Source organism: Malus domestica, chromosome 04, assembly GCF_042453785.1.
Source record: "Malus domestica chromosome 04, GDT2T_hap1".
NCBI lineage: Eukaryota > Viridiplantae > Streptophyta > Magnoliopsida > Rosales > Rosaceae > Malus > Malus domestica.
The window spans coordinates 1,851,448-1,870,143 of record NC_091664.1 but is presented as its reverse complement, the minus strand read 5'-3'; the positions used below and the strand labels follow the sequence as shown (position 1 = coordinate 1,870,143).

General features: G+C 47.1%; 1 protein-coding gene across 1 annotated transcript; it reads left to right on the top strand.

Annotated features, from left to right (window-relative positions):
- Nucleotides 1-8,110: 8,110 nt before the first annotated feature.
- LOC139195394 (uncharacterized) lies at nt 8,111-10,510 on the top strand. The gene is made up of 2 exons (XM_070820922.1): nt 8,111-9,865; nt 10,244-10,510. The coding sequence occupies exons 1-2, from the start codon at nt 8,111-8,113 to the stop codon at nt 10,508-10,510; spliced, it is 2,022 nt and encodes a 673-aa protein (XP_070677023.1).
- The last annotated feature ends 8,186 nt before the right edge of the window (nt 10,511-18,696 follow it).

Below are 18,696 nucleotides of genomic sequence, written 5' to 3'. Positions count from 1 at the left end.
TCAGTAAAGCATGATATCTCATAAGAAGTAAAATCTAATTTACTCATAAAACGTAACCATTAAATCATGTTGTTCATGTATGCATTTCTAATAGCAAAATTATGCATTTTGGAATGGGTCCACTCACAAATACTTCACCGTCGAAGAGCCATGCAAACTAGTGAAGACGGAAACGCCATAATAAATGCACCTAAGCACATAAAGGGTCCAATTAATAAAACTATACTCAAACAATTGAATTTCAGGAAACATATGTCATAAATAGATTCAGGAAGTTGAAAAACATAAGGGAGGACCCCCACGCGCCGCCATGGGGTGGCGGCCCAAGGGACTACTCGCCATTATGGGTCGCCAGAAAGTTCGCCGGAAAAGTCGCAGGCACAATATCTCCGGTAGAGGCTCATATGCTCCACACACCGGCCAAGGCAGGTACCCACGCGCGACCTAAGATCCTAGGATCTGACTGGGTTGGGCCAAATTGTAACATCCCACATCGCCTAGGGGAGCGATCCTTAAATATATATTCACATCCCTACCTAGCACGAGGCATTTTGGGAGCTCACTGGCTTCGGGTTCCGTTGGAACTCCGAAGTTAAGCGAGAAGGGGGCTAGAGCACTCTCATGATGGGTGACCCACTGGGAAGTTGCTCGTGAGTTCCCAGAAACAAAACCGTGAGGGCGTGGTCGGGGCCCAAAGCGGACAATATCGTGCTACCGTGGTGGAGCGGGCTCGGGAAGTGGTCCGCCCCGGGCCGGGATGTGACACAGATCCAGGTCTGAGTCTGGGCTTAGTTCCTGAGCTTGGGCCTAATAGGTTTTAGGGTTTAGTTCAATGGGCTTGGGCTTCACAACTGGCCTGGTTCCATAGCCCAAAGGATGGGGTTCCATTTGGGTTTTGGGCTCACGCAAAATAGCTAGGCTCCTTAGGGTTTGGGCTTGGGTTCTTTGGGCCGAAGGCCTGGGTTCAATGGGTCTGGGTTCAGGGCTATTAGGTCGGGTTGACCCGGTTTTCTGGCCGAATTCGTGAAGGAGGAAGCTGGAGCTTCCTAAGCTCCGTTCAACTCCGATACACAACCCTATGATACGATCTACCTACCAAAATGAAGCTTAACGAGTGTAGATTAGGATTTTACCTTTTGTTTCACAAGTGGTGGCTGAGGTTGGTGGGAAATCGGCTCGAAGCCGTCAAGCTCGTCGAAAATTCTGGAAACTACCTCATCGAGTCGTTTTCTTGATTCAACCTTCACCAACACCCCCCAATGCCTAAGTTGTTTCTTATGTGTTGTGCGAGGTGCTTGGGGGAAGAGAGATAGGTGTATGGTGTGTGGGTGTGGGTCGCTATAAAGGGGAGAGCACAGGGGAGATGAGAGAAGAGAGAAAAGTGAGGGAGAGAATGAGAGAATGAGAGAGAAAGAGAAAGATGGAAAGCCACGTGGCAACCAAAAAAGAAAGGAGATCGGGGGACCAAAAAGCAAGTGGGTCCCACCGGGCTCACAATTTAAAGCCCCAAAAGAAACTCCTGAAAATATCTTTCACCCGTGAAAAGTTCATAATGCCCTCGTTCCAAAATCCGTAAAAATAATCAAGACGGGTTGTTACATATTCTCTTGAGAGGAAGACTTATAGGTATTATGAGTGGATGACAAAGACAAAAGGAAAGGGAAGATTTTCAATTAAAACCTATTCAACTCTGGACTAGTATTTCTCTTTACTTGTAAGTGAGAGGTTTTAGCTTAAATCTTTCGGTTATCATCATAGCAGAACATAACCATGCAGTGACGTCTTCGGCGCTTCAATTTAAGATTTTCTGATGCCAAACATTGCTAATTGTTGAACGTTATCTTCCAACCGCAACCAAGCGTAAACATGACCGAAGTCGACATCTAGAAAGAGAGCAATGCCCCGCAAAATGTCCAGCCTCAACATCTCAACGTAGCGAATATGCTTCGGAAAAGCAATTTTCAAGCTTGAAATCTCCTTCAACTTGACTCAAACATTTGCAGGCTTCTTATGTAAGTGTTTGGGCCCAAAATAATAGTTTGGGCCGAGGGTAGAATCACTCTCGGCCCGAGAAGCCGTGCGGCGAAAGGGTCATGGAGCGTTCAGCTCATGGGCTTCCAAGCCTAAGTCGGTTAAATCAGAACGCAAGTCGAGTCTTAGTACAATAGGGACTTTCGACGAGATCAATAATCTAGAAAGGGAATCCGGCTCAGTTAAGGACTAGGTTCGTAGTCCTAGCGGAGATAGGACTGATCGAAGGGATGTTAATCCGGAGAAGGAAACCTAGTCCGAATAGGATTGGAACTCGGGCTCGATGTTCTGCTACTATAAATACAAGACATTCAGCAACAGAGAAAGCCCCCTACAAATCAATACAAAATTGCCCTGCGCAAACTCTCACAACTTGTGATTTTTCTTTTTCCTTTTTCGCTGACACATCTTCCGTTGGCATCAACAGCACTGTGGAAGCAACCGGTGATATCTTAAGTCGGCATAGATAGCTCTGTCACCGTAGAGTCAGTCGGTCTCGCAGTATCTTCCGTTGGCATCAACAGCACTGCGGCGAGAACGATTGATTACCTATCCAAGTCTCGGTCGAGAAGGGTTTCTAAATCCTTATTGGTCGAGGTCATCTCATCAGCCTTCTCGGCGAAGTGAGGTGTTACAGTTATTACATTCGGCACATTGAAAGCCGAATTTGATATCGAACTTCGTAAGAATAGTAACCTTGTCTTCAGGTTCGAGAGCCCAAGAGGCCGAGACGTGTTCCTTTCTCGGCCGCAATCGCAAGATGCAGAAGTCAGTAGCGCGACCCAACGCAACATCAACAAATTTACTCCTCGGCCGAGCTCGGCCGACGAGTTGGCACGCCCCGCATTCACCGAATGACGTAGTTAGCTCATTAATTACTCGGCCTGCGCGCCACGTAGGCTTTGTAGTTTCTAGGGTCAACATTTTGGCACGCCCAGTGGGACCCAGTGCTAAACTACGAAGTTCATGCCAATTGAAACACGATCGGTAAAAAAGAAAACAGCTATGGGAAAGTCGACAGCCGATTTGCCGAGTCAGAGCATAGAACAGAGTGTGCCACATGCGCAGAATCCCCTTAGCACTACGACACCTGAGTCCACGAGTGCGACTCGCCGAGAGAGAGAAGTTAATCTCGGCGGTCAACTCCGTGGTTTAGAAATCCCTAACAGAAACACATGCGTTCTCAATGAAGGGATAGTAGAGGAGTGTGACGAGGATGGTGGTGAAGGATCTGACCCACCAACGAGGTCGTTTCTCCGAAAGCGACTAGACGAGTAGTCTCGGTCAGTCGAGCAGACGTTTAGTCGAGGCATTGACAAGCTGCATGACGCGATACTCAGTTCCAATGATCGACAAACCAGGCTGCTCGAAATGCTAGTTAGTAAAGTTGGTGGCAGCAGGCCTTTCGAGCTTCCCCAACAGTGTCCACCAGGAAATAACCCGGTACCGATTGTACTGGCCGAGCCTATTCTTGCTCCACTCAAACCAATTAACCTGGAAAAAGGAGGAGGGTCGAATAGTAGGTCAGACGGAATCGACCAGAGGATCAAAGCAACACCTGTTGATATGACCGAAGTTCAGCGGATGATCGACTCGGCCATGAAGAAAGGGCCGAAGTTTCCCAAGTTTATTCACCCGTACCCAGCTTACGTAGAAACGTTTGGATACCCGAAGGGTTTCAAGATCCCAGATTTTAGTCTTTTTACCGGTGAATCGTCCCTGTCTTCGTTGGAACACGTGGCTCGTTTCACCGCGCAATGCGGAGATGTTAATAGTGATTTCCATAAGTTACGGCTGTTCAACTTTTCATTGACCGGCTCGGCATTTGCCTGGTACATCAATCTTCCTTCTAATTCCGTCCAAAACTGGGAGGAGTTGGTCGAGAAATTCCACGAGCAGTTTTATCGGCCGGGGATGGAGATGTCAGTCTCTTCATTAGCACGGATGGCTCAAGCATCTGATGAGTCACCAATGGATTATCTTACCAGGTTCAAATCAGCTAGGAATTGGTGCCGAGTGCCTTTACCCGAAGTCGAATTTGTCAGGCTTGCTTTGAACGGCCTCGACGTTGAATACAAAAAGAAATTCTTGGGGGCAAATTTTCGGGATATGTACGAATTAGCCCAACATGTCGAGCAGTATGATTATTTGCTCCGCGAGGAAAAGACTTCGAAGACTCCAACTCGGGGAACGATTTACAAGAACCCTACTGTCAATTATGCATCAACCGAGGATGAATGCGTTAGTGTGGATGCGGCTGAGATAGTGATAGATAAGCCATACATTTGCAAGGCATTGACTCAGGTTGATTCTAGAGAAGCCAAAAGTCGCTCGGCCACTGAAGGAACATTAAAACCGTCAAAGGTTTATACTTTTGATATTACCAAGGCTGACGTAATTTTTGACCAACTGTTATCAGCAAGAATCATTAAGCTTCGGCCTGGTCATAACATTCCTAAGGCCGAAGAGCTTAAAGGAAAGGTGTATTGCAAATACCACAATTCGAGCAAACACACGACAAACAATTGCGTCGTATTTCGCGATAACGTCCAAAGCTGGATTGATAATGGCAAACTGAAGTTTCCCGAGAAGAGGATGAGTGTTGATACTGATCCGTTCCCCACGGCAACAGTAAATATGGTCGACGCGTACCTACCCAAGGACAAAGGGAAAGGCAAGGCCGAAGTGGTTGAGACGCAACGCCCACGGAATCAGAATTTTCGGCCACGGTTCATGGCCGATTTTCGTTCAAACAAACCACCTACGGCTTTAACGGGGCCCGCTATTGTCAAACCTATGATGGATTATAGCACCGATGAAGACAGTGGGACGGCGGTTTTGTTCAGGAAATGTAGAGCGAAGGTCGATAGTGAACCAGAGGAGAAGCCCTCTTCGCAACCTGTGGCCGTAACTCGGCAAAAGGTAGCCAATGAAGGCCAACATCACGGGGTTTTTTAGAGGCTCGGTCCTAAAGTACGGATGGAAGAGACACCCCCGGTCAGGCGGCGCCTCGATTTTGATGCTTCATTTTATGACGATGATTACTATAAGCGTAATTCTAGCAGTTCAGGATCATTGCGGAGCCAAAAGACCTTCAAGCCTCCCGAGCCTAGAGATCAACGTTGGTATACATACCATTCTTCGAAGGGCGTCTACACCGCGTTGTCCAAATCTCAGAAACGCCGGCATCAACGGATAGATTGCATGGCTCGCCGACGAGCAGCCCAAGAAACTTCGACCCCTAAGTGGCGGCCGAAGGACACAGTTGCCACTGATGAGGAGCGTCCACTTCCAGCAATTATGACAGGGTTGGCTCAAGGGAAGCGGCTGGTCGATCAAGATGTCGAGACCATGTTTGAAGAAGCTGATAAATGGATCAAACTTCTCATTCGACCAGGGGAAATGAAGGCACGCTTTGAACATTTCAGGCAAGAGGTCGAAAGCAAATTATCCCCGCCAGTTATACAAGAACCTTTGGTCAAAATTCGACGGAATTTGTATCCCCCGTTCCTTGGGGAGTCTTTGGAGTATATGCGAGAATTTCATAAGAAACATTCGGCCAACGATCTGTATGGTTTGCCGAAGGCATGTCAGGACACCATTGATCTTGTCCTGACTTGTCCGGATGCTGAGCGGATCATCCAGAAAACCTCAGATCCAGGATTGAAAGCAAGGTTCCAGCACATACGAGAAGCTCGTGTCTTTGGATTTGAAGTCGACCCGTACACCGATATCGATGTCGCCGACCTTCCTTTCTCGCTGGAGGACCTTCAGTATTTACGATATCACTTTGAAGTATTTTCGGCGGTTTCTCTCTTCGGCCTTACGACCGATGAAATCGCACGTATTGCCCGTCTGGATGCTTATCTCGACACTAGGGATGTTCGGCTACATTACCAGGAGCAGGTTCAGGTCCTGATCCCAAGTTCATTGTCAATCTCAACCTTACCTGAGGCGGTCACGCAGAACCAACAAGTCGCCGAAGCAGCTCCGCCGAGTGACGTCATTGAAGAAGGGACAGAAGAGTCTCGTTGTCTGACTCTGACGACAACTGAGTCCGTAATCGCCGACCAACCGAACGAGGGGGGTCTTGACCAGATGGGCCCTTCAGTCCTGGATAATATGGAAATCAGTATGGTCCATGTGTTACCTGCCGATTTTCAATCAAGCACGGCTCAACCAAATTTCCTTAATGGAGATGTGGTTGCCGAGGAACCCGGCCATGTTGATTTTGTATCGATTGCTGAAGGCGAGTCAACAGCAAAAGATGATAGTCTAAAGGCCGCTTTGGCCGAATTGTTCCCTCGTACATCGTCGGCCAAGCTTCACCATTTGAAGCCACTGTATGTGACGGCCCACATCGAGGGATATCCAGTTTCTAAAGTTTTTGTCGACTGTGGAGCTACCGTTAATATCATGCCTCTGAACATCATGAAGGCCTTGCGCCGTTCAAATGACGAGCTTATTCCGTCAGGAATCACAATGAGTAGTTTTGTCGGTGACAAATCCCATACCAAAGGTGTACTACCGTTAACTGTAAATATTGTCGGTCGCACCCATATGACCGCCTTTTTCGTGGTTGATTCCAAAACCGAGTATAATGCACTGCTCGGCCGAGATTGGATTCATCAAACCAGTTGTATTCCTTCATCATTGTACCAAGTGCTTGTCTTTTGGGACGGCAAATCGGTCACTGTTCATCCGGCCGATAGCCAGCCCTTCGAAGCTAACATGATCCAAGCACGGTATTATGACGATCACGTCGGCTACATTACTTTGCAAGGCTTCAATGAAGAGGGACAGCCGACTCAGATTTCCGTTCAGAAAGCTATCGAGGTTGGCGCCGAGACTGTCCAGCAGGATTCGGCGAGACTCGGATTAGCTAACTTCCTCCCCGAAGCTGATGTTTGACACCGATCGGGAAGCACGCAGGGCCGCGGTTTCATTTACTATGGAACGACTGCTGGCCCATTGGTATACGATATCTAAACAACCAAATTCGGGCGTCAACCTCGTCGAGTTCCTTGCTGAGGGAGATAATGGGCCTGTATTATCTTTTGATAAAATTCGAGCCGCCCCGGCCCAGCTCGAAGATCATCGGCCCCTTGTTAAGGACCCTTTAGAAGAGATTAATGTTGGGACGGCCGATGACCCACGGCTTTTGTTTATTAGTGCGTTACTTCCCCAACAAATGAAAGACGAGTTTCGTACCTTGCTTACGGAATTCAAAGATTGTTTTGCTTGGAGTTATCATGAAATGCCCGGCTTAGATCGTACTCTGGTCGAGCATGAATTACGTATTAAGCCCGGATTTAAACCTTTCCGTCAGCCACCTCGTCGATTCTCGACCGAAGTACAACTCAGTGTTAAGGACGAACTAGTTCGGCTTTTGAAAGCCGGATTCATTCGAACAGCTCGATATGTCGAATGGTTGGCAAATATCGTTCCTGTATTAAAGAAAAATGGGGCACTGCGCATCTGTACCGATTTTCGCAATCTGAATCTGGCAACTCCCAAAGATGAGTATACAATGCCGATTTCAGATCTGTTAATCGATGCCGCGGCAAATCACGCGATCTTATCCTTTATGGATGGACATGCCGGGTACAACCAAATATTTATTGCCGAAGCCGATGTGCACAAAACTGCTTTCCGTTGCCCGGGGGCACTCGGCACTTACGAATGGGTTGTCATGCCATTCGGCCTCAAGAATGCCGGCGCCACGTACCAACGGGCGATGAACACCATCTTCCATGATTTAATTGGTACCATCGTCGAAGTTTACATCGACGATGTTGTCGTCAAATCTAAACGCCGACGGACACATCTGGACGATCTCCGACAGGCTTTCCTTCGCATGCGTCAGCACAACCTTAAGATGAACCCTGCCAAGTGTGCCTTCGGTGTATCGGCCGGGAATTTTCTTGGTTTCCTCGTACATCATCGTGGGATTGAAGTTGATGAGAATAAGGCACGTGCAATCATCAGTGCTCCACCACCGACTACGAAGAAACAGCTGCAGTCCTTACTCGGCAAGATAAATTTTCTCCGCCGATTTATAGCTAACTCGGCAGGAAAAATGAAAGCGTTTTCCACGCTTTTGAAACTTAAGAACTCGAAAACATTTGCGTGGACGACCGAGCATCAGGCGGCATTCACACAAATCAAAGTCTCCCTCACAACGCCGCCTGTTCTTGTTCCACCTCGGCGCGGTAAACCCCTCAAACTATATATTTCGGCGGCTGAAGAGTCCATCGGCTGCCTCCTTGCCCAAGACAATGATGCCGGGCGAGAGCAGGCTATTTTTTACCTCAGTCGAAATCTTAATCCACCGGAAATCAATTATTCCGCCGTGGAGAAGCTCTGTCTTGCCGTGTTCTTCGCCGCCTCCAAACTCCGGCATTACATGCTTCCGTCGGTCACACAAGTCATTGCCCAGACCGACGTCATCCGGTACATGCTTACCCGGCCGATCGTAAAAGGGAGAATTGGGAAGTGGACGATGGCGTTGTCCGAGTTTAGCCTACAATACGTGCCTCAGAAAGCTGTCAAAGGCCAAGCATTGGCCGATTTCCTGGCTCACCATCCTTCCCCCTATGGTTTTGGGGACACCGATGTCGAAATCGGCATGGTTGAAGCACGCGACAACTATTGGACGATGTATTTTGACGGGTCCAGTACTTCATCCTCGGCCGGCGTTGGAGTTGTCATTCAATCTCCTAATCATGATCGTTGGTATTTTTCGCTTAAGTTGGATTTTGACTGCACCAATAATCAGGCCGAATATGAAGCCTTAATCATCGGCCTTGGCCTCCTCTATGACTTGCGGGTCACCCGTGCCCTCGTCCTCGGTGACTCTGAACTTGTGATCAACCAACTTAATGGATCTTTTCGATGCATGAGTTGTACCCTGGCACCCTACCACATGGTTGCCAGCTATTTGGCCGAGTCCTTTGACAGTATTACGTTCGAGCATGTTTCCCGGATCCATAATACCGACGCAGATGAGTTGGCTCAAATTGCCTCTGGCGCACAACTCCTGAGGGGCAAGCTAGGCCGAGAAATACCGGTGCTACGACAATTATACCCGGCCTTGGTCAACCAGCAAATCTTCCGGCGCGACGATGTAATACGCACTCGAGTCATGTCTTTACCTTCGTTGTTAGACCGACAAGATACTATAGAGGTTTACACCGTCGAGGCAACACCAGATGATTGGAGAAAACCCATTATGCAGTACCTTGACAATCCCAGTGGAAAACATAGTCGCAAGACACGAGTTCACGCCACGAACTATGTCACGTACCAGAACGAGTTATATCGAAAAGGGGAGGATGGATTACTACTGCTATGCCTCGGCCCCCAAGAGGGTGCTCGGGCGATCTCGGAAGTCCATGAAGGGGTTTGCGGAGCTCATCAATCCGGACGGAAAATGCGATGGCTACTCCGACGACACGGCTATTTTTGGCCGAGAATACTGAAAGATTGTATCGAGTTTGCACGAGGATGCATACAGTGCCAAATCCATGGGCCTGTACAAAGGGTCCCGACCGAGTCACTACATTCGGTCATTAAGCCATGGCCGTTTAGAGGATGGGCCATGGACGTAATCGGCAAAATCACGCCAACTTCTGGAGCTGCTAAGCATGCATGGATAATAGTTGCAACTGATTACTTTACTAAGTGGGTCGAAGCAAAGTCATACGCCGAGTTAACATCTAAAGAGGTTTGGGACTTCGTAGAGGAACACATTGTGACCCGGTTCGGTGTACCGAAAACGATCATAACCGACAATGGAACAATCTTCACAGCCGAAAGGTTTAAAGAATACACGGCAAATTTGAAAATTCGGCTGGAACAGTCCACACCGTATTATCCACAGGCGAATGGGCAGGCCGAGGCAAGTAATAAAGTGTTGATCGGCATCATCGAAAAAATAATAAAGGAAAGGCCTGGCATGTGGCATTTGAAGTTGAACGAGGCATTGTGGGCATACCGAACGTTGCCCCGGTCGGCGACTGCGACAACCCCGTACGCATTAACCTACGGGCACGATGCAGTGCTACCAGTCGAGTTGAGCATAAATTCGTTGCGATTAATTAAACAAAGTAGTTTGTTTAGCGCCGAATATAATCAGTCCATGAGACAGGAGCTAGAAGATTTGGAAGAAGCTCGACTTGACGCTTATAACTTACTTGTGGCGCAAAAACAGATTGCCGAGCGAGCCTATAATCAAAAGGTACGACAGAAAACATTCGGCGATGGTGAATTAGTGTGGCAAACGGTGTTGCCCGTAGGACTAAAAGATCCTAGGTTCGGCAAGTGGTCGCCGAATTGGGAAGGGTCGTTCATTGTGCATAAAGTATACGGAAAAGGGGCGTATCATCTTAAAGACCGAACCGGTGTAGTTCACAGATTACCGATCAATGGGAAGTTTTTGAAGAAATATTATCCGGTCACATGGGAAATGCGGGAATAGAAAACCAGTCTATTAAGATGGATAAGCATTTACAAAATGAGTAGGCCGATTGGTTTACATTCAAAATCATTCAAGGAGAAGAGGGTAGAAGAGTGCTGAGCAAGGCCTTTAACTCCAACCACCGCACGTCGGCCATGATAACTTCGGCCTGCCGATTCTTTTTGTCCAGCTTTAGCCACTCGACCCGTTTTTTGGTTGCCGCATACTCAGTTAGGCGATCCTTGCTGCCTGACTCGAAGTCTTTAGCAAGCTCGGAAGCGATGGCCGACCGACGTTGTGCTAGTTCGGCCATCTGACGATCGAGCTCGGCTAGCGCTTCTCCTTTTGCCCGTAGATCGTCGATTTGCAGACGGAGGGTGTCTTGAACGGCTGTGGCGGCTTGCAGATCTTGTTCGGCCTTTAGAGCGGTCTGGAAGATACTAAAGGTCTCCCGAACACGCTCCAAGGCAGACGATGCCCGAACTATGGCATCACCGCTCAAGCGACCGTCGGCTCCAAGGTCATTCAGACAGGCGCCAAGCAGATCAAGACCGTTGCGCTCAAGCACCTGCGGTGTTGAAAGCGACAGGACTTCTCGTAACTGGGTTAAAGCCCTCCTCTCCTCTCCAGTACAACTGCCGACAGGACTTCTATGTACACCGAGTTGGAGTTGAAGTAGTTGTTCATCAGAGTCTGATGAGCAATCTCTCTATTTCGTGGTTTATAAGAGCGACCAGCAACAGAGCCACCCCATTAAGGTTGTTCTTCAGTTTCCTCACACGCCATGACCCTAGCCATTACTGCCATATATGTTGTGTTGCGCCATGCTTCATCTTCTTCATCGAACTCCTCATCTTCTCGTCTAATTTACGCCCATTTATCTTCCAATTTAGAATTGGATGAGACCCCCATTTGGAATGCGAAGAGGATCCAAAGTTAGAATTCATTGCAAACTTGAATTGAAAGAGATATTGGAGAGGGCAAAGATGAAGGTGTGTAAATTCTATCCCAATATCCAACAAATTTATTAACATTGGAAGCTGAAGATAAGAAGTGTCACGTAGATAAGAATCATATCTAAAATTTGCACAACCAATTACATCTCGACACGTGGCACTCAAAATCCTATCTGAAAAATGATTAAGATTACATAAAAATAATAAATTTGGAGAGTTACTCACTTTAACGACATGTGTCACTTGAAGTCCTATCCGAAAAATTATTGAGATTACATAAAGATAAGAAATCTGAAGAGTTACTCATGTTATCGACATGTGTGACCCAAAATCCTATTTGAAAAATTATTGAGATTATATAAAGATAAGAAATCCAGAGGCTTATTCATTTAGTGACAAGTGACACTCAAAATATGTTCGAAAATCTTATTTTAATATGGTAGTTTAATTTAATTAACCATATTAATTCAATTAAAATAATAAAATGTATATTAATTATGTTTGGCCTATGGCCCTTAGGCCCTCTCGGTTGGAGATGATTTTTTTGCGAAAGGGCTATATTTGGCCTATGGCCCTTTGGCCCCCGCAGTTGGAGATAGTAAAAAAATATGATCTGATACTATTCATTAAAATATAATTTCTTGTAAGGCTATAACGCTAAATATGACCATTTGGCCCTCATTAGGTTGGAGATGGCCTTAAACACTTCAGCTGCTATGATAACGATCGTACATCTAACGATTACAATTGTTTTAATCCTAGCCGTCGTCTATTACAACTAAGAACAATTACAAAGTATGAACAACTTGAGCTAAGAAATCCAGAAAACCAAAATTCTTCGGCCTTCGATTCTTCATTCCATCTGCAACAATGCTTACACTTCAACAATGATGATGTTGTTGTTGTCAGACATGGTTGAAGGCGATGGGCTGAGAAAAAATTGTAGGATCGTTATGTTGTTAGACAAAGGGCTCTAATACCATGTAAAACTTAGAACACTCGGGAAATATTTCACTTGATGTATTTATACTGTATAGATTACATCAGCATTACAACAGGTTTTCAAAACTCTATTTACACGTTGGGTATCAACACATTTGAATTTCAAACACCACAGATAACAAACACACAGGTAACAAACATTTGAATTTAAACAAGACCTAACAGACTTCATCTTGGATAAGGACTGATAACAAACTGGAGAGTTTGTTTTCAACTGGAAGTCTGACTTGGTCACATGTCTGTGTTATGAAAGTTGATCAGCCAAACATGATTTCGTATACTTCTTGCTTCTCTGGTGGCATTATATATACTAATAACAACAATCATTAACCTTCTGCATCTCCCAGATTTATTTCTGCATGTGTTCCTAAATCACTAGAGATATATGTAAGAGTGCATGTGAGTCGAATGGGTTGGTTTGTGAGTTCGACTTCCTATAGTATATATACTTTGAGTTATAGTGTTGTTTTGTTGGTTAGAAAGGGTTGTAGGTTTACATATGTTCTTGTGTTTTATTACGTCCAAAACTAAGAGCTTTGAGCCAGATAGGAAACATTTGAGAATTTTCTTCAAGTGTGAGTTCTTGATCAGGTGTTGCTATATGCATTTGGCATCATTATTTAAAGGCTTTGCTAATTTTCTTGGTATATTAGGTCGTGTTTTCGGCACACTGCAGTTGTACTGGAGAGGAGGGCTTTGAATTCGACCTCCCATGAAGCCTGCACATACAAACCAGGTTAAGTTTAAAAGAAGTCACGACAAGAATAGCAAGAAGGTTTCGTTTTAACCTGCCGAGAAGAGACCTCGGCCATGTCTCCAGGATTGTTGCTCGAACCTAAAGAACTCAATGGCCGAGCCCAGTGTCTCAAATTGCTTCTCAGTTCACGTGGTCGATGGAGATTGTCTACGTTTGATGGCCACGGAGGCGGCCAAGAAATATAGATAATGCCCTTCGGCGCGTAGAATTGTCGGTGAAAAGAAGGTACAGGCACCTGACATTTAGTGTTTTCCTCGTTTAGAATTCTAAAGCAGAAAAGCAATCAGGGAGAGAATAGAAGGGACTTACGAAGGCCGAGGTAACCTCCTGTGGAGGAATATGGAAGCCCTGGTCTTGAGGATGAATGGGCGATTCCGTCGTCGCCTCGGGTTCCTCGAGCGGGCGTTTGCCACGGTCGGCTGCGGATAGGCCGACCGGAACAGCCATTTCGGAGGAAGCAGGGACATCCTGATCCTGAGAATGAGCGAGGGGTTCGGCCACCGCCGTTGGTTCCTCGACTGAGCGCTTGCCACGATCAGCCGTGGAGGGGCCGGCTTGAACCACCACCTCTGACCTTGGGGGAGGTTGCCGACGAGAGTGAGGGCAATCTGCCAGCGGGACCTCGTCGCTCCCCTCACTCTCTTCCAGGATGAAGACCGAGGGTTTTGGATTTTCAGGGGCTGCTCCCTTGGTCGCAGAGACCACCTTTTCTGGAATGGGTGCCTCATCGACGGAGGGAGGCACAACTGGTGCACCAGCCCCAGAGACAGGTAGCGGTCGAACTGTCTCTGCGGCTGGGGCGGACTGTTTCTCGACCGAGGGTTGAACAACGGCAGGAGAGGGGGAAACACTGGGAGTCGTCGCCCCTGTAGTTTGACTAGAGATGATGTGGATCTCCCGTGCGCCCTTCTTTGCCAGTTGTTTTACCCGTCTGGCAGGCGGCGGAGGTTCGACGGCCGGCTCGGCCTCTTGGCGAGGTCGTTTGGTCGGCACGGCCCGAACAGCAGCTTTATCCCTTTTAACCAGGGCCGATTTTTTCTCGACCATGGCCGCGGCAACAGCGTCCGTTTTTCTCGAAGGTCGATTACCTGAGAAGATAAAAACAATTCAGTAAGGCAAATCAATATGCAAGGTTGGAAGGAACCGGTGATAAATGAAAAACTACCTTGAGTTTGGGGAGCCGAGGCCCTCTTAGGACGGTCACCGAAGAGTTTGTTTAGCACCTCTTCGACCGGAGCACCAAAGAACTCCTGGGTGTAATTTTCCCACCATTCACCGAAGGTGTCAGTGCAATGGGTTTCGGGGGTGGCCGGTCGAAGACGGAATTTTTGACAACGCTCTTGGAACTCCCTCACGGCCGTGTTACATTCCTTCTCCGAGGAACGAGGTTCACGTCCACGGCTTAGGACTGATCGGGAGGAGAGAAGGGGGACGGGGCAGCCCTGAAGATAGCCGAGTTGTCGGGCAAGGAAGTTCGGATGATATACTTCCCAACCGACCGTTTCCCATCACAGCCGAGAGGGAGGTCGCGAACAAGCACAAACGACCCCCAGGTCTGACGAAGATCGGCGTCCTCCTCTGCGCCCCATGTAGAGGTAGGCAGCCTGATGAAGGAAGGATAGTCTCGACGACGGCATATCAGGAACTCGTCGTTGGAGAAGTCGTCGAGAGCGAAGAGGTACCGAAATACCTCTTCGGCTTGATGGGGAGGTATCGGTCGAGAGGCCAGTTGAGGTCCAAGCGCCTCCGTTGGTGTGAAGTCAGCTATGGCCGGCCGAAGGGAGGCAAAATACACTTGTAACCAGAGCTGGAAGACCCAGAGTGGACCATTCTGGTGTGGGTCGACCTTGTGGAGGGTTGCTTCGGCCAGGCAACGGAAAAGTTGGGCGAGAATGTTGGTATTAGTGCCAGGACGTGACCACTAGCCAGGGCTTCGGCTACCGGCTACCGGCATGTTCTCGACCAAACACTTGTTTGACTTGGTACAACAAATATATTTGTTGTACCAATAGAAGAGGAAGGCTTCATGTTCTCCTTCTCGCATGTCCTCTTCTCCTCGACCGGCGAAGTGAAGATAGAGGGTGTTGTAATTACAGAAGTTCTTGTGGAGCTTCTGAATGTCTTCATTCGACGGGATGTGACCATCACGGCTCAGGGTCTCGAAGGCTCGACGGTCGAAAAGCGTCTTCAGATCGATATTCGACGGGTGCCTAGAGAGAGTCGCGTCGACAGGGATCCCGGTTGCCGAAGTCCCCAGAATGGCGGTGATATCCAGGATGGTGGGACCAATGGGACCAAGAGGAAGAACCATTGTGTTGGTGGCCGAGCACCAAAAGCACAGAGCGGCTAGGAGAAGCTCCTTGTCGAGGACGACATCCATGGACGAGAGGAGGATGGCGTCGTAGATGCCGAGGGCCTTCCATTGATCGCCGAAGAGCCGTTCCATTCGAACGACCCAGGCTGCCCAGGTTGTGGTCGTCGAGGGCCAGGAGCCCTGGGGTTTCGCCGCGTCCCATCGCGACCATTCAAACCCTTGAAACAAGGGTGTTAGGCAGTGCTCCTGGAGAAGGCCGGTGATGGTCGGCGGTATTGCAGCCTTGAAGAGAGGACCCAGGATCTGGTGCTGAGTGCTCATGTCATTTTCAAACCGTATAGTCTTGATCGAGCTCCGATCAAGAATCTTCTGATGCTGGTCACATTCCTTGGAAAGCTTGGAGATGAAGGACGCCATTATAAGAAAGAATCATGGCGTAAAAGGATTTTCTGGGTTGGGGGTTTGAAGACGAAGACTTGGAATAGAGGAATACACTAGAGAGCAATGGCAAGGGATTTCAGAAAATTTTGGGAGCGCAAAGTACAAATGAGAGAATTTCGGTATTTATAGGGTTGTGGAGGGAAGAGCAATCGTTCGAAATTCAAAACAAAGGGCAAAATCGACCGGAGGAATCGTTGATCATGATGAACATTTGGGAAATGCGGTTGAGAAGACCGACGGTTTTAGGTTTTGGGGGGCGCACGATCGCGTGTGACGGCGAAATTAATGACGAAAGACGTTTCGACACCTGCATGATGACAGGTGGACTCGCGGATTGAGGTAGTGGTTAAGTTCAGCCATAAGGTCATGATGGCACGACGGTTCAGGCTGCCGCACGCCTTAGACGTCATTATTGGGGATTGGCCATGTTAGAAGACGCCACGTGGCGAGTGGTTTAGCAGGATCAAGATCGTGCGATCGTGTTCAATAAATGCGCCTTGGAACTCGGGTAATAGGATTCTGAGTGGTAGATTCGCTTCTTCAAGGCCGAAACTCGGCCGAAGGTTTCAGGCCGAGGACCTCAGAAGCGAGGGGGCAATGTTTGGGCCCAAAATAATAGTTTGGGCCGAGGGTAGAATCACTATCGGCCCGAGAAGCCGTGCGGCGAAAGGGTCATGGAGCGTTCAGCTCATGGGCTTCCAAGCCTAAGTCGGTTAAATCAGAACGCAAGTCGAGTCTTAGTACAATAGGGACTCTCGACGAGATCAATAATCTAGAAAGCGAATCCGGCTCAGTTAAGGACTAGGTTCGTAGTCCTAGCGGAGATAGGACTGATCGAAGGGATGTTAATCCGGAGAAGGAAACCTAGTCCGAATAGGATTGGAACTCGGGCTCGATGTTCTGCTACTATAAATACAAGACATTCAGCAACAGAGAAAGCCCCCTGCAAATCAATACAAAATTGCCATGCGCAAACTCTCACAACTTGTGATTTTTCTTTTTCCTTTTTCGCTGACACATCTTCCGTTGGCATCAACAGCACTGTGGAAGCAACCGGTAATATCTTAAGTCGGCATAGATAGCTCTGTCACCGTAGAGTCAGTCGGTCTCGCAGTATCTTCCGTTGGCATCAACAGCACTGCGGCGAGAACGATTGATTACCTATCCAAGTCTCGGTCGAGAAGGGTTTCTAAATCCTTATTGGTCGAGGTCATCCCATCAGCCTTCTCGGCGAAGTGAGGTGTTACAGTTATTACATTCGGCACATTGAAAGCTGAATTTGATATCGAACTTCGTAAGAATAGTAACCTTGTCTTCAGGTTCGAGAGCCCAAGAGGCCGAGACGTGTTCCTTTCTCGGCCGCAATCGCAAGACGCAGAAGTCAGTAGCGCGACCCAACGCAACATCAACAAATTTACTCATCGACCGAGCTCGACCGACGAGTTGGCACGCCCCGCATTCACCGAAGGACGTAGTTAGCTCATTAATTACTCGGCCTGCGCGCCAAGTAGGCTTTGTAGTTTCTAGGGTCAACAGTAAGCTATTCCACCACTGAACTCGTCCCCATCAGAATCAGATTTCCTAGTAGTGCATGATACTAGGTTATCTAAAATTAGTTTGAGCACATTATTGTTAGCAATATTGTTGTACCTTTTGCCTAAGAATCCAATCGGTGTACCTTCCGGGAAGCATTCTGTCGGGAAGTTCATTAGAAAAGCCAACAAAGCCAAACCCTATGCGACATGCATTTCACTCATCCTCAAGAAAAATATGTCCAATGTTACCATATACACATTACAGAAAGGGATGGGCACTGGGCAGCTCACAAGAATTTCCCGAATTAACTCTCCTTTACGAACTCATTGGAACGCCTTCATCCCTATACTTGAGGTATATACGTCGTTGGTTGGGGGACTCGTTCGGCTTCAACCAACGAAATCGATCAACCAGACAAGAAGCATGTGAGTGAGGCCAAAGAGAATGAGGTAGCTAGAAGAGAAAACACTCTTAGTGTAATGCATTGAAAAAGGTGGATATATCTTATGTGCAAAGTTTGGGCTTCCAGTATCCAAACAAAACAGTGACTTGAACAGCAAGTAACAAGTAGCAGCCAAGCCAACTACTACAAAGACTTGTAAACAAATTCGGATTTTAAGGAAGGCTTTTTATTTAAAATGGTCCTTAAGATTGATATAACTCACAGTTTGATACCTGATAGTGAAATTGATAAAAGTGATCCCTGAGTTTGTCTATCGTAAATTATTTTGTTCATTCCGTGAAAAATCTGTCAACATTTTCGTTACGTAAAGGGGTTGGTTTTACAAAATACCCTTAAAATAGTGGCCACATGGTCATCTATCCATTTTCATTGTCAGGTTAAAAAAAAGAGTAAAGAGTTATGCTAATCTCAACGACCATTTTGAATAAAGTCTTCCATAAAATCCGAGTTTGTTTACAAGTCTTTGTAGTAGTCTGCTTGGGTTCTACTTGTTGCTTGCTATTAAAGTTACTGTATCGGAAGCCCAAACTTTGCGCATAAGATATATCAAACTTTGGTAAAAGTCAATGCATCAAAATAGAAATGGAACTGATAAGCATTTTAAAAATATTATTCTGCACTTCTCACAAGTATATTTTTCTTTCTATTTGTAAAAACTTAAAATGCAAAATATAATTTTTAAAATACTAATAACAATTCTTGAAAAAAAAATTATAAAGAATTTAGTTGACCAATTGT

Bases quoted from the DNA above. Each gene is read 5' to 3' on its own strand.
- LOC139195394 (XM_070820922.1), top strand. From the start codon at position 8,111: ATGAAAGCGTTTTCCACGCTTTTGAAACTTAAGAACTCGAAAACATTT. The intron at 9,866-10,243 runs GCAAATTTGAAA...GCGCAAAAACAG, and splicing joins AAAGGTTTAAAGAATACACG to ATTGCCGAGCGAGCCTATAA.